The sequence below is a fragment of the Sciurus carolinensis genome, chromosome 15, assembly GCF_902686445.1.
Source record: "Sciurus carolinensis chromosome 15, mSciCar1.2, whole genome shotgun sequence".
In the NCBI taxonomy this organism is placed as follows: domain Eukaryota; kingdom Metazoa; phylum Chordata; class Mammalia; order Rodentia; family Sciuridae; genus Sciurus; species Sciurus carolinensis.
The window spans coordinates 25614092-25629518 of NC_062227.1; the positions used below are offsets into that span (position 1 = coordinate 25614092).

The 15427-nt window shown below is 44.1% G+C and overlaps 1 protein-coding gene across 9 annotated transcripts in view; it reads left to right on the top strand.

Moving 5' to 3' along the window:
• L3mbtl4 (L3MBTL histone methyl-lysine binding protein 4) overlaps positions 1-11192 on the top strand; it is a 520509-nt gene extending 509317 nt beyond the window's left edge. For all 9 annotated transcript variants that reach the window (XM_047526991.1, XM_047526997.1, XM_047526990.1 and 6 more), the window contains 2 exons: positions 6312-6374; positions 9637-11192. In XM_047526991.1, coding sequence (XP_047382947.1) covers positions 6312-6374; positions 9637-9801 — 228 coding nt within the window. In that variant the 3' untranslated portion in view covers positions 9802-11192. The remainder of the gene's footprint in view (positions 1-6311; positions 6375-9636) is intronic.
• The last annotated feature ends 4235 nt before the right edge of the window (positions 11193-15427 follow it).

Below are 15427 nucleotides of genomic sequence, written 5' to 3' on the forward strand. Positions count from 1 at the left end.
GAGACAGCTCTGAAAACTGAGGACAGGGGCTCAGATAGAAGGCGCAGGGGAAGTGGAGCTGCAGAGGGGAGCCCGAGGGGGAGCTGGAGGGAGCCCCTGGAGAAGCATCACAGGGAGGCCAGTCATGGACCTTCCGTGCATCAGGGCAGATGGCAGGTTCAGCTCCAGGGTCCTGGCTGGGACTGCAGAGTTGGACTTCAGGAGATTTGGAAAAATCATGCACTATATGTGTTTTTATTAATGGAGGAGGGAGAGCTTTCATTTATTTCTTTGCATGATAGCAAAAAGAACAGGAACCCTAACGGGAGCATCAAGCAGTAAATAGGAAATGGGAGGCAGGTGTCTGATCTGACAAATTTCAAGTTTGGCACTTAACATTAAAACAAAGTTGGAAGGTGACTAAAAAAAAGTCTCATTAGGACTGGGAAGATCTCAAAAGGAAGATCAAGGAGAAAGGCTAAGGCTGAGGCTGCTACCAAGGACTTTTGGGAAGGCAAGATCCCAGTTCTTGAGTTCTGTAATGGGTTTGTGTGCAATCTCGGCCTTTTATTGCTGGAAAAGACCTTAGAGAATTTATAAATTAAGCAAAACAGCCATCAGAGAGGCCAAGAGCCTGGCATCAAATGCTCCTACTTACAGCACTTCCTGATGCTTTGGTAACCAAGACTCCCACCAGGGAGGCATTCCAGAGGCAACCTTCTCCTCATTCCCTCGTGTTGACTCTATATCAACCTTGATATCATCCTAACAAGATGCCCTTGAAGATAAGGAACACATCCTAAATTTCTTTCCTATATCTTTATGTACTATAGCACTTCTCTTAGCCCTGAAATAGGTCCTCAAGAATGATCTTTGATGGATTGAAAATGCAGGCTTTGTGTTTGTATCCTGTTTGTGTCTTTGAAAATAAGGTAGCTCTCCAAAGGAAGTCCACATCAGGGTGTTTAGTGGGTGCCCACCAACAGTGGCATGTGGGGCTGCTCTGATGCCACAGTGAAATGGCAGTTGAGGAGGGTGATTTGAAAAGGCAGTGCAGGTCTAAGCAGGATCATTGGGGGCTGGAGCTGCTTTTGTGCTTTGTTAGTGATGGTCATAGGGGAGCCTCAGTAGCCGAGGATGGGGTGCGCTTAAAAGAACTTGGGCATCCTGCATAAAGTGCCATTCAGAGAGACCTAACATGAGTGTCTATAGCAGAAAAGAAGAGAGAGAAGGTTCCCTTTGTCTGCCACCCTGGCCTAGGAGAAAGGCCTCTGCTCTGCGTGATGCTACCTGTGAAGAGGAGCCAATGCAGGGCCTTTGTCACACTCCCAGAGCTGTGAACTGGCTTTCAACTCCTTTATCACCGTGGCTGTCTCTCCCACCACAGTGTTTTTCAAAGCATAGGTAAGCTGTGAAGTCAATTTAGTGGCTATGAAATGGAAGGCAAGAATAGATGACAGTACACAATGCATCACAAAGGTTATTGTTTTGGGAAACTTCTGTTAGAGATGGGAGTGAGCTCACACTAAATTATGGTCAGTGTAAGTTTATTTCTTACTCTGGACCATGGAAATATCCTGCTCAGAAGTATAAACTCCTAAGAGTAAGAACTAAAATATTTTTATCTTTTTACATCTTCACAGAAAACTATCTTGCTCAGAGTAGGTGTCTGATGCATGTTTGAGTGAGTGAGTGAAAGGACAGGTGAATTTTACATAGTCTGTTCCTGCCAGGTGTGTGTCTAAGCACATCTGGGCAGGCTGTGAGCGTTGTGTGCACATTCACCACTGCAGGTATGACTCAGTTATACTTGGCGTCTCTTATATCTTAAAATACTTCTTAAAGCACCCCATATAAATGGCCTGAGCCTCAACCAAGTGCTCCCTAAATGTTCATTAACTATAAAAGATGGCAGTCACTTTAAAAGCAGACTTTACACAGGAGGGAGTGTTTTGAAAAATTCAGGGTACTGCTAGCTAAGCATAGCAGCCTTCACAATTGAGCCCTTAAAAAAGGGCAAATAAACCGTGCTGTTAAAAAATGAGACTCAGACTGGAAACATGGTCCCCAGTGGACTTTTAGCTAGTACAATCAGGCACACATCTCCAGGCTCAGCAAGGGAGAACACCACCATCCAGGAAGATTGAAGGAAGCAGCAGCCCCACTGCGGAACAAAGGCCTGCTGCGCTCTGGAGAGGAGGCCTAGAAAGTAGGTCGTGGGGGGGACGTGAGCTGGGTACAGTGAAGGGCTCATCTGAGAACCCAGGCAGTGTCATCCTTCTTAGTCTTCCCAGACTGCTGTCTCATACCTACAATTAACTTACTCAGTGTCCTTCCAAAGCAAAGCGGGGATTTTGGCCATAGGACATTGTGTTCCTGACAGCGTAGAGAATGGTGTGTGTCAGCCTCCACAGTCACAGCCAAGGGCACACGCCCACATGTCAGCTCCACACCATGGGGAGCTCCCTACAGCCATAGCCAAACCCTGGGCTACCACTGGTCTCCAACAGAGTTGCTGCTACTTTGAAATAGCAGACCCATCCCACAGCTGTCCTTTTGTGGACAGAGGACAAATGGACACTCCTCTCTCATAGAATTTTATCATGTTGAGTAGCTATCCACATTTTACCACAGACTTGAAGGGAACAAAAAAGACTTTCTTTGAAGGGGAGAATGAGAGGAAAACCTTTGGATATCGCTCTCTGTGTGTAAAAGCTCACTTTACATGTGGAAAACCTGTAGCAAATGAACTTACTATTAAAGCTCAATACAATTTATTTTTAGGGGAAATAAATACCAACTAATAATACTGACTCAAGGATATCTTTTACATTCTTAGCCAAATAGTCTGCCTCAATAGGTTTCATGGAACTTGTTCTTTACTTTTGGGAAACAGAATGTGAAAGTCTCTCTGAACAGGCAGAGTTTGAGAGAGGTGGTGGGCCGGGCAGATGCAAATGGCCAGCTGCCTCTGGAGAGCCAGGGCAAAGTTGCAGGGAGGAGGCCGCCATTTTCACAGCCCTCACTCTGCTCTGTTGACACTTTGGTTTAACACATTATTTATTCCCATTAAAAAAACCAATTTACCTTGACAGGGACAGTGATTTCTTGGCTAAGAGTACTGAGGAGGGGAATAGAGTTCTTGTTTCATTGTTTGTCCAAAAAAGGGCAGTTTAACATAGCAAACCATCAGAGTCTCTTGCAGCACTTCTGCTGTGAACAGACGCTCTTGAGCAAGTATGTAAGAGCCCCTCTATCCCACAAGGAGGCCACTGTCCCTACAGCTGACATGACTCCCCCACCACAGCTCCTGAGTGAGACAGGATGACACACAGCTCTCTAGCTCACTTCTGATCCCCCTTTTCTCTCTGCCTTTTTCCTTCGATGACTTCAGCCCTTCTTCATGTGAAAGAGCCACCCCAGAAGAAGACCTGGGGTGATTTTCCCCCAGGGACATTGGCAACATCTGAATGCATCTTTTGGTTGTCACAACCAAAAGGGAGCATTGCTAGTGGCAGCTAGGAGTAGAGGCCAGGGTTGCTGTTAAATAGCCCTCATCCACAGGACCACCCCACAGCAGTTATCTGACCCAAGGTGTCGTGCACCAAGGACTGAGAAACCCTGCCCTTGAACATGTTCCCTGGACTCAGCTTTGGTTGCTTTTTCCCTTGTACCCAGCCTGTCACCAGTTCTGGGGGTTTTACCTCTGCGGCCCCTCCTCAGCTCTAGGCTCTTCCCCATGCAGAACGGATGTCCAAGCCCTCACCCAGCCCACAGGGCTGCTGCTGCTGCTTCCCGCTTACACCCTGCCCATTCAGAAGACCCAGCACGAGTCCTTCTACATGCTGCTGGGTCTCTCCAGGTTTTTCTGGCCCTGTGGTTTCTGGGCCCTCAGTGAACATTAGCATCCACTGGGGAGCTCTGAAAATAAATAACCAGAGCCTGGACATAGTCCAGCTCCATTCATTTGCAATCTCTATGGCCTGAGCCTGGACTTCAGTCAGCCTGAAAACTCTGCAGGTGAATGTAATGTGTGGTCAGGCTGGAGAACCAGGGTGCCAGGCTTTCTGCCACCTGCTGATGGACATACAACCCATGTCCTGAGCCCATGCCACCCCTGCCTTTCCTGATGCTGCTCCCCTCGCCCTCCTCAATGCCAGCTGACCTGGACCCTTCACTGCTGCTCCCACCCACCCTGTGTGACCCTGCTTCTGGGCTGCCTCCTGTGATTCTCAATACCTGAAAGGTCTTCTATCCACATCCACCCCAAATTGCCACCATGGGAAGAGGGAGCTTACATCAGACCACCTCAGGGACCCCCATCCTTCATGATGTTCCCACCTGGATGCAGTCTTCCCTTGAAAAAGCTTGTGCCTTCATACTTCTCCTAGGGAGGGTCACACATTTGACCATGTGTCATAGTATGAGAAAGAGTGTTGTACTTCATCCCTTCTCTTCTCCCATCACACACTGAACCATTAACTCACAGGTGCAGCCCGTCCAGCCCCCAGCACAAAGCCTCACATGTGGCCAGGGTCAGGACAGCTGAACCAGAACAGTAGCCTGGGAAAGGGTGGAGACACCCCATGTCTGGGGCCAGAGACCTGTTAGGGGCTCCACCTCAGCTACCATCAAAACTCCTGTCACCTGAGTTCCAGTTGACCAGGAGCCTTCCATAACTTTCACCTGCTCCCTGCAGATGCTGAACACATGCTCTCTGCATCCTCTTTACCTAGAAAAAGACAAACAAATTAACTCAGCAAACCCTCAGTTTCCTCTACCTGTGCTCCAGAGCCCCAGGGTCTGAGTGAACTGGGCCTGTTATCCTAAGAACCACAGCTCCCTGAGTACATGGGCACTCATCCCAGAGCCCCTGGGTCTGGGAGGTGCCAGTGCATACAACATGATGGCTAGTTTTGGAGGGACTTTCTAAGTCCTTATCACCTCACACTCCAGAAGGATGATTGCAAAGGGACCCATGATGAAATAGACTTGTGGTGCCAGAGGTGAGTAAGCAGATGCCAACATGCCCACTGCCCCCCCACAAGAAGGTATTCTGAGTGCTTTGTATTACCACAGAACAAACGTGACTGTGAGACCAATGGACAGAACTCAGGTGTGCAGCTATGGGATATGTCTAGGCCATTGGTCCTGACTATTCTAGAACCTGGGTCAGCATCACCTGGTGCTCTTCTGCACCTAGGGGAGCAGCATCTGCCGACTTCTCCTGAGGGGTTCAGAGGGAGCTGTTGCACCCAGGACGCTATGATGGTGGAACTTGTTGGTACAAGGCTGTGAGCTCTGCAGCCCTCTCCATACTGTCCCTGTGAGACCAGGAGAGGGACAGGGTGAGCACTTACCACTCAGTCAACACGGAGAGAGCCAAGAAGGAAAAAACAAGCAAGCAGGCAGTTCCTCCTACAAATCTCACTCCCACAATTCCATTTACTATTGTGCTCCTGCTTCCATTCCTCCCCTGCTGAGACTGTGCCAAACCTAGCTAGAAATAGCCAGAGCTATTTGGGTTTGTTAGGAGTCTACATTTCATCATGTCTGTTCAAGCTGCTCCCCTAAAGTGTCTGTTGAGACAGGTCCATGGCTTCCTGAGCTGACAGTCCATCCTTGACAGAGTTCTTTTATTTTTATTAAAAGGAACATGGGGCACATGGGGAGAGAGAAGGGGTGAAAAAGAGAAGTAGGAAGTCAAGTTGAAGAGACTCCTCCAGAACTCAGGATTTGGGGGTAGAAAACCCAGGTTCCAAAACATCTCTGCTACCCATTGGCCATGTGTGAGTTTGGGCATGTCGTTAAACCTCTTTGGGCTTCGGTTTCATGGTTGTTTAATTGGGAATCCATCTCAGCATAGATTTACCAATTTCTTGCAGGCTACCTGGCACCAGGTAAGAAGCTGGAGTCTCAGCAGTGAGTAAGAGGGGACCTTGCCATCAAGTCTGCCTACAAAGACAGTGGTCCTTGTGATAATTGCTGAATGAGGCCACTGTTCCATGCCCTCTCTGACATTGGAGAGTGGTCAGGAGGTTCAGCTGCAAGAAGCTTCTAGAATGCCAGAGCCCCACTCAGATAGAGGCCATCACTGCCGCCATTATAACCATAACCCTGTATAGATCAGCCTGGTGACCAGAGGATAGAAAAGACACTGAGGGCAGGTCTAATTTCTCAGCTGACAAATGCTAATGTGAATTGATAGTTACTATTTAAGTCCCAAGTGTTTGAAGGATTCAAAGTATATTTTACTCACACATTGAATTACTACAACCCCCAAATTATTTCAGGTGTGTGTCTTAAATTAGGCTTTTCATCTTGCACTGTAGGTGGTTGAGTTTGTACAGTCTCTTCTGGGCTGTGAAGAACATGCCAAGTGCTTCAAGAAAGAGGTAAGAAATGTAAAAATTAGATATATTTCCATACTTCTGGCCCCAAAGTGCTTTATTTCTGTTTAGTTAAGTATAAATAAGAGCAGTTTGGGGAGGCAAGAGAAAAGGGAGCCAGCAGGAGAGGAGCACAGCAGTAGGTGGAGGACGGATGCAGAGGGGCAGCAGCTGTCTTTGGTTCTCTTTTATTTAGCTGTGCTTTGTCACAGAATGCTATGGCACTCAGCTTAGACAGTGTGCTCCATAAATATACTATTTGGTGAAAGAGTAAATGAACAAGATAATTAATCATGAAGGCTCTGTATGAGGCCACCTTGGGGGAAGAGAGGAATCCTCCCCTGGGACTCCTACCAGAAAGTAGAAGGGACTCTGCTCCAAACGTAGGAGTGGGGCCATCCTGTTATCCCTGCCTGCATCTGCTTCAAGAGGGACATGGAGAAGTCACAGAATCCAGTGAGATCTCTGCCTCCTGCCTCCCCTTGGTTGGGAATTTTCTAAACTGCTTAACATTTTTCCTGAAATTAGTACCCGTAGCCATATGGGCCACAGAGAAGACTGTTGTACCAACAATAGAATGATAATGCAAATAATAATGGCAGTGACTATTGGAGGCCTGCCATGCGGTGCTGGCCACTTATAATCATTATATTTTGTTTCTCAAAACACTATGATGACAGTTTACCATGAAGAAGTTCAGGTTCTGGAGGGCCAGGCATAACAAGAAAAGAGCAGAGTTGGATTGTATCCCATATACACCTGATTCCAAAGCCTCAGTCATTGCTCTAGAACTTGCCAGAAAACTACAATATAGAGACTCTAGAAAGCACCACACACCTCTCTCCCTCTTGAGTGCAGAGTATGCATGGTTCAAGGGAAGCACTCTTGGGGTCTTGGGTCCTGGTCCTCTTGGAGCCCAGCAGATCAGGGTCAGATGGCATTGTTTTAAGTAGCTGCCGATGAAATGTGAGGTTCTCTTGATTCCACCTGAGTGCAGCACAGCTTGGGCACAGCTGACCCAACCTCATACATATAGTCTACTGTCTGCGTTACCCACCTTGTCCCTGAGTCAGTCTGCATGGTGAGAAGGAAAGAGTAGCCCTTTGTGACACAGTTACTCCAGCTTAGTCCTTCCTGGCTAACACTGTACATGCTCAGGTCACTTAAACTCTCTCATCCCTCCCCTCTGAAACAGACTTAAGAGAGAGGACCTTTAAATATTAGAATCAGTGGGTTTAATGCTTATAGCCTAGTTCTTGTAGGGACTTGAAAAAGGCAGCAACATAGAGCCGAAGGTCTCCTCTGGGGTCCAACAAGCTCTGCCTGAAATTCCAGTTTTGCCTCTTAGGACCTGTGTGGTCATGGGCATGTGGTAAGCTTATAATTCCAGGTTTCCTCATCTACCTTACAGAGTCATTGGGAGACTCAAATACATAATAGGTTATCACAGCTCCTGGGATGTTAGCTGTTACCATCACCATCATCACCTGATGCTCAGGACAACTGGCTACATGGGCAGTAATTTTTGCCTGAAAATGCTAGAGCCAGACCCATGAGGGATGGAAGGAGCATGTGGTGTGTGCTCTTTAGCCCCTGGGGAAAGTATTTGCTTTTAGTATTTGCTATGTAGACAAGTCTTCAATACATCATAAATGCACAGGAAGCTTTTCCAAACTTTTAAGACTTGAAATGTTTAAACCCCACCCAGGGTCTTCCTTCCACTGTAAGAATCACCAGTGTCAGTGAGACATGGATTCAAAGGGGTTTATATTATGAAATTTGAAAAGGCTTATAACCATGGCTCTAGGTTCATGGAAGTGTTGCAAGCATGGAAACCCCTTGCATTCCTGTTTTTGTGGTTCTGGAGCCAGAATTTGACTGAGCTTAGGCTGTACCTAAGTGGTGTGACATAGGGTTAAGACTCTCAAGCAGCCTCTGAGGTCCCCAGGGCCCCTAAAAGCTGTGAACAAGCAGTCTCCATGGTGGCCATTCAACATTACTGACTCAGAAAGCAATCACACTTCAGACTAAAGTACTTTTCTATTTACAAATATTTAATTGTCTAATAAGAATTGAATACATTCAAGACATACAACATGATGATTTACTATGCATATATTTACATTGTGTAACAATTTCCCATGATCTAGATCATTAATACAACCAGATATATAGTGATGCTTTCCTATAATCCCAGCGACTTGGGAAGCTGAGGGAGGAGGATTTCAAGTTCAAAGCCATCCTCAGCAACTTAGCAGCCCTAAGTAACTTAACAAAACCCTGTCTCAAAAAAAAAAAAATTAAAAAGGACCGTGGATATAGCTAAGTGGTAAAGCATCCCTGGGGTTTAATCCCCAGTATCACTCACACACACACACACACACACACACACACACACACACACAATTACTAATACATCTGTCACCACTCATTCTGGACATTAGATTGTCATCTAAAGCCAGGAATCATTCTGAGTTAGTTTTAAAATACGTTTTTAAGGCAAATAAATAAAATATTTATAAACTTAAGGTATATGAAAATTTAAAAGAGAAAATAAAAACCAATCATTATTCCACCAGCCAAAGACAACTTCTGTTAACATTTGATGTAAAACTTCAAATATTTTAAATATACATATGTATACATGTGCTTATGTAGATTTAATTTTAAAAAATAAAATTGAGATTTGTGTCAGTATACTATGTTATTGCTTAACAATTCATGATATTTCCCAGATCATTAAATGTTTCATTGAGAAGTAAATTTGGGTGCCTGCTTAGTGTCCCATCCTATGGCCATACTATAATTTATTTATTTCTGCTCTTATTGGAACCCTGGATTGTGTCCAGTATTTCACTATTATAAGTAATACTATAGTATTCACATTGCATATTATTCTCTCAGGAAAAAAAAAAGCCTCTTGGAGATTTATGTGGCATTACTTTTAAAGCTGTTGATACAAATTCAGACTAAGATTTTTTTAAACCCACAACAGAAATTCATCCTGGGAAATTTGTGTATATGGAATTCTTACTCAATATAGCGGGCACCTTTTCAAAATAACTTTAGTCCTAAGTCCTAGGAGGAGATGGAGTTGATGAATGGGTGTGCCTGAGCCCAACGAGGGACAAGTCCTTTTCTGTCACTGACGAGCTCTCCAGGGAGGCCTTGATGATTTGGTCTCACATTCAGCACCCAGGAGTTCCCAGTGGGTAACCAAATTTTAATGGCAGGATATTTTAATTTGTGTTTGTTTATCTGTTTGCAGCAGATCGATGGCAAAGCCTTCCTGCTTCTGACACAGACAGACATTGTCAGAGTGATGAAGATCAAGCTGGGTCCGGCACTGAAGATCTACAACTCCATCCTGATGTTCAGGACCTCCCAGGACCTCACAGAAGACACTGTCGCAGGCCAAGACGTCACAGGGTAAAGGTGCTTCTGAACTAGTGCCAGTGCCAGGACCTATACTCTTCCAGCAATAAACTGGCACCCATAAATTTGATTTTATTGTCCCCATGGTCATATCCATATTTAATCTGGACCCTTTCAAGTGTCTGTGGTTCATGTGTAGAGGATTTCGAAGAGTGATGGAGTGCCAGAGACTCAGAGGCTCAGGCACAAGTGTGGGTTTATGGAGTGGTTATCTTTGGTGGGATCTTTTCTGCTCCGATGTGTTGCAACAAACAGACCAAAGAAGCCCACACATACATCTATGTCCCTCCCTCACCATCAAAGAAGACCTTTTCCATCTTGCAAGCACAAGTCTCTCAAGTGGTACAATATCAGGAAAGCAGATGCGTCAATACATTGTTAGTGTTTTCACCAGAACCACATCTGAGCTTGGCTCACCCCTGCTGGTTGAAGGCCTGGCACTTTAAAGACTTCCTGTGAGGCTTTTGTGTACTTTACTCAGGAAAGTGTAACTCTTTAAAAAATAAGCACATGATTTTGCAATTCACGAATTCTCTTTTTTATTCCTTTAACCACTTCTTTGTTGATAGCCGTAAGGTGTCCAGGAGCCTACACAAAGGAACGTGCCCAGGAGTCATGGGAGAACAGTTGGGTGGACACTTCCAAAAGCTGATGAGACCCTTCTGAGGAGCCTCCACCAATGTGGGACTCCTGGGGTCCCCTTCCTAACACTGTCATTAGCTAGTAGGCTAGATGACACCCACCCTGAAATCCTCCTGCTCCCATTTTGGTGGAGATTTCAGGAGAACTGGTTTTTTCCTGCATTCTGTCGAATCTGTATAAAAAGTACCTAGGCCCTGTGTACACTTTTACAGAGCCCTGCCATTAGAAAGGAAGATTTCTAAGGTAGGGAGCTCAGTGTCTGTTCTTTGTTTGAAAAATTCTGATTCATTATCAGATTTTATTTGTGTTTTATAATTGATCGTATCAGAGACCCAAGTTGTATGGAGTTGATCCCACAGTTATAAAAAGCAAATACCTCTTTCTTAGCTTCTTAAAGCTCTTACATGTAGAGCAGTAAGCTACAAATGCCCTCATGGAAGTGGAAATTCATTCATTTTAGGGTGGGAAGAAAAAAGGGAATCCATAGAAAAAAAACTCAGAACTGACCATATCCATTTGCTTCCTTAAGAATGTTAACAGCTTAAGAAAGTTAATTCCGCTTACAGAATTTCCCAAATTTTAGGTCACTAAAGAAAAACTCTTCTCTGAGAAATATGCATACATTTGTTCAGATCTTTACCTAAATGTAAGTTTAATATATTTTCAGTTTATGTAAATTTTGTTTCTGTGGTATTTTGTTTTGTTTTGCTTTTTGTAGACTGCCCTGTGCAATTAAAATTCCTGCTTCTGCTGTTAAAATTTTAATATATTTTAAATGATAATAAACAGATAAAAGAAATTCCACATCTCCCTGCCTTTACTGAGTGTGTCATTATAACCAGTACCCACACCACAGGCTGGCTTTCCCCAGCCATGCAGGAGCAAAAGTTGATTTTCTGTGTGTATTACCCAGTTAAGTCAGCCAATTGGACGACTTTGTTCCTTGGGATATGGTTTAGGGAAATAGGTTTAGGTCTTAATAATTTAAGAGATCAAATTGAAGATTTTTTTAATTAATAGGAACTTCAAAATTGGTCCGTGTGTAGGCTCCATGGAAGACCTGGCTTGTATATTATATGTATGTCATTTCAACAGTAGGACCTAGACCAGGACAAATGTCACCAAGCAAAATTGGTAAGGAACTGGTGTTTCCGGATGACAACATAATCAGACAGAGATAGATCAAGGTGTCTGTCACCTGCAGGATACCCCACTCTGCCAACGTCAGTCTTAACATAATCAAAAGGGAACTCAAGCTGGGTGAAGTGGCGCATGCCTGTAATCCCAGTAGCTCTGGAGACTGAGGCAAGGAGGATATGGAATTCAAACCCAGCCTCAGCAAAAGCAAGGCACTAAGCAATACAAAATAGGGCTGGGGATATGGCTCAGTGGTTGAGTGCCCCAGAGATCAATCCTCGGTACCCCTCCACCTCCAAAACAAAAGGGAACTCAGATCTTCTCACCTGAGTGAACAATGCCCTCATCAGAGTAGAGCCCAAGCTAAGAAGCTGAAATTCTCTGACTCTGTTCATCCTGTGGTATAACTAGACAACAGTGGAATCAGGAAGAATGTGCATACTCAGTTCTTGAGAGCTTGTCCCTGCTGACCCCAGTACACTGCAGACATTCCACCCAGCCCTCTGTCCTCTCCCTTTATTCTTTCTTTAATATTCTGTGCTTGGTTTATACTATACCTTCCTCCAAATTCATGCTGCTCTTCCACTTCCCACCATTATGTTTGCCCATCTCACTGCCTAGGGTGTTCTACCCCTGACTTCCTCAGTAGTCTCTCTTAGCACCTTAACTGTGAACCACCCAACTGACTCCCTGGCTCCACAGCAGGTGGCATCTCCCCGTTTATTGCCCTGCACTCTTCATTGTTATTACTTGTCTGTCCCCACTAGTTTGGTAGATCTGTGGGGATAAAGTCTACATTGGCCATGTTCTTCACTGATTCCCTGCACTTGGCATAACAGTAAATTATTTGTTGCATTGATGAATGAAGCAAGCCAATAGAATTTAAATGCAAATCCCAGCTCTGCACCTTCCGCGATAGATGTAACTTCTTTATAAAATAAGAAAAAATAACTACACCAGGTTTTTTTTAAATTTGATTTTGGGGGGTACTTACATGCATGCATATAAGTATAAGGTACTGATGCCTGATGGCAGCTATTAAGTAGTTATCAATCAGACAAGAGCATGGCAAATTCATTTCTTTGACAGCAGACCCAGCTACCTGGAATCTACCCTGTACAAACCCTTTCAGTTTGCGTCAAACCTGACCAGCAGTTGCCAACTCCAGAAGGCCCACTTCTCTTGGAGTGACTACCTGCCAGAGGCCCAGGATGCTGCTGAGGGACCATGGACTATTCTGGACTCAGCTCCATCTTCTTCTGGCTACATTCCAACCAGCCTCCTTCCCCTCTCCTAATACTCTCCAGAAGGGGTTGGAATGTTCAGAGTGAAATCTTGCACTCCGCTGGGAGGACCACTTCCACCATGCCACCACCACCAGGCCTCAAGCCACATCCAGAAATGGTGCAGAGGGTGTGGAGACACGGGCCCTGGTCTCTCTTCTGAATTCCTATCTGGAATATGGGTTGAGTCAGGGAGAAAGCAAAAGCATCCCAACAGGGCTTTAAGAAATACAGACTTCTAGGTTATTAGAAAGAGGTCCCCCAGAGGACTATTCGTACAGCACATCATAAGTACACATTATGATGCTGGAAATCAGATCATTAGCAAGAATCCTAAGAAAGCTTAGGACTTTTGAGATTGTAGTCTTTGAATACCTGTGACTTAAGATACATTTTGCAAATATAAATTTTTCTTACTTCCAGCAACCCTAGGATGTTCGGAAAAAAAGCCTATCCTTAACAATCTCTGAGTACTTCTTTACTCCCTCTGTGATTAGACACCTTGACCTTAAATAACCCACATATTGAAAGAGTTTCCAAGAGTAACAGCACAAGACACTGACTCCTTGGTAATCCAAAATTCTGAGATTTAACACCTTTCCCTTGCTGAGTGTTGACTTTCAAACATGCTGGGATTTCTGGGATGAGTCATTGTTTGTAGGATAAGAGTTGTGGGCCGTGAAGTATAGTGGAAAGTACTTGGGCTTTGGAGTGAGGTCAGAGTTTGAATCCTACATCCTGGATCTGACCAGCTGCGTGATCTAGTAGCATTTCTCAACCACCTAATAAATAACCAACTTCCCGCATTTATTCATTTGACTTTTGCTTTATATCATGTTAAGGAATATTCAGTTTGTCTCTGCCATTCCCAGGACTGAAGGATATTAATTTGAATATGAAGTGTTCTTAACATTTGAGAATATATTCTTCATGGATATATTCTCTTATAAATGTTTTCCTCTTCAAAAATTTAACTCTTCTTATAAATAAATACATTTATGAAGAATATATTTGTTAATAGATTCTTGAATATTCAAAATCCTTATATTCTTCCTATGAATCAATTTATTAATAAAGAATATATTCAGATGAAATCTTCTGTTAAAAATACATTCTTTTTATGCTTTCTTGGCCTCTGTCTCCCTTTCAGTTTCTAGCTGCAGTAGGAAGCTAGGACAGACAGACTCTTTGAAATGATGCTCTGAACATTTTTAAAAAGTAAACTGCTCAACTCAAACTTCAGAGTCAAACAAGTAAATTTGCTGACTGAGCCACTGGGTGAATTGGGGATCAGAGATTTGATTTTTCAATGCAATTGTCTCCTTCCAAGTCTCTGCACCACATAGTCCTTTTCTTTAGGAATGGATCTTGAATCCAGTGATCAATAAAATATACCCCTGCTGCCACAGCTGTACATCCTGGCTGGAATGTACAGGGACATCTGGAGGACTTTCCAGGCAGCTGTGAAGAGTTAGCTTCAGAAGAATGAGGGTGAGAACATGTGGTCTTTCCCCTGGGGCTGCAGGGCCTAGAGGGGCAACACTGCAGTATCCCAGTCATTGCTTACTAATGGCACACAGGAATGACACAGAGAGAAAGAAAAGGCAGAGAGAAGAGATGTGGGGCAAAATAGTCTAAGAACACCACTAAAAAGAGAATGGAAGGTAAAAGTGGGAGAAATGAGACTCTGAGTTCAAAATAGAGTTAATTTATTTTTCTCCAAATGGTTCTATTTCACAGGATCAGACAAGTTGTTTTGTGCTACATTTTTCCAACAAGGCAGCACCCATCAATTTTCCATTTACTTCAGGTTGAAATTAGATTGTGTTCCCTTTGATTTGGAAATTTAGGCATCAAGGCAAATTGATGCATGAAAAACACAAAGTACTGAGAAATCCCAGGTTAAACCCGGATGTCTCCACAATGGGTTGAATTGCAATCATTGAACTGTATCTAATAGTGGTTCTATTGAATATGCACGGGGATTATTTGGGAAACCAGGAGCCTGTATTTTACTGTGAAATTCTGGGATCTCAAAGGTCTTTCAGTAGAAAAAATATACCAAGAACTATTGACCAAGATTGGCTTCTTTTTTAAAAAAAATAAATAATAGGGTTTTTTATAGGGTCTTTATTTGTCTTCATTTGTTTTGTAAATATCCCAGAGTGGGTAATTTTGAAACAATAGAAATTTATTTCTGACAGTTCTGGAGATAAGGAATTCTAAGAGCAAGGCACTAGTGTCTGCTTAGGGTCTTCTTGCTGCATCATCCCATGGTGGAAAGCAGAAGGGCAAGAGGGGTCCACAGTTTCTTTTTTAACAAAAAAGTCATCCCATGACAATGACTTTAATTCATTTGTGAAGGGAAAGTCCTGAATCACCCCCTTCTAGGCCCCACCTCCAGCACTACTGAGGTGGAGAATAAGTGGCCAAGACATGAACCATGGGTGGAAACATTCAGCCCACAGACCATCCAAGGATGCGAGCACCTCTTCAGAAGCTGGCTAGATGAATCAGTGGGAGAAGCATGGCACCTGGCTTCCATGGAGGTGGCTAATTCTC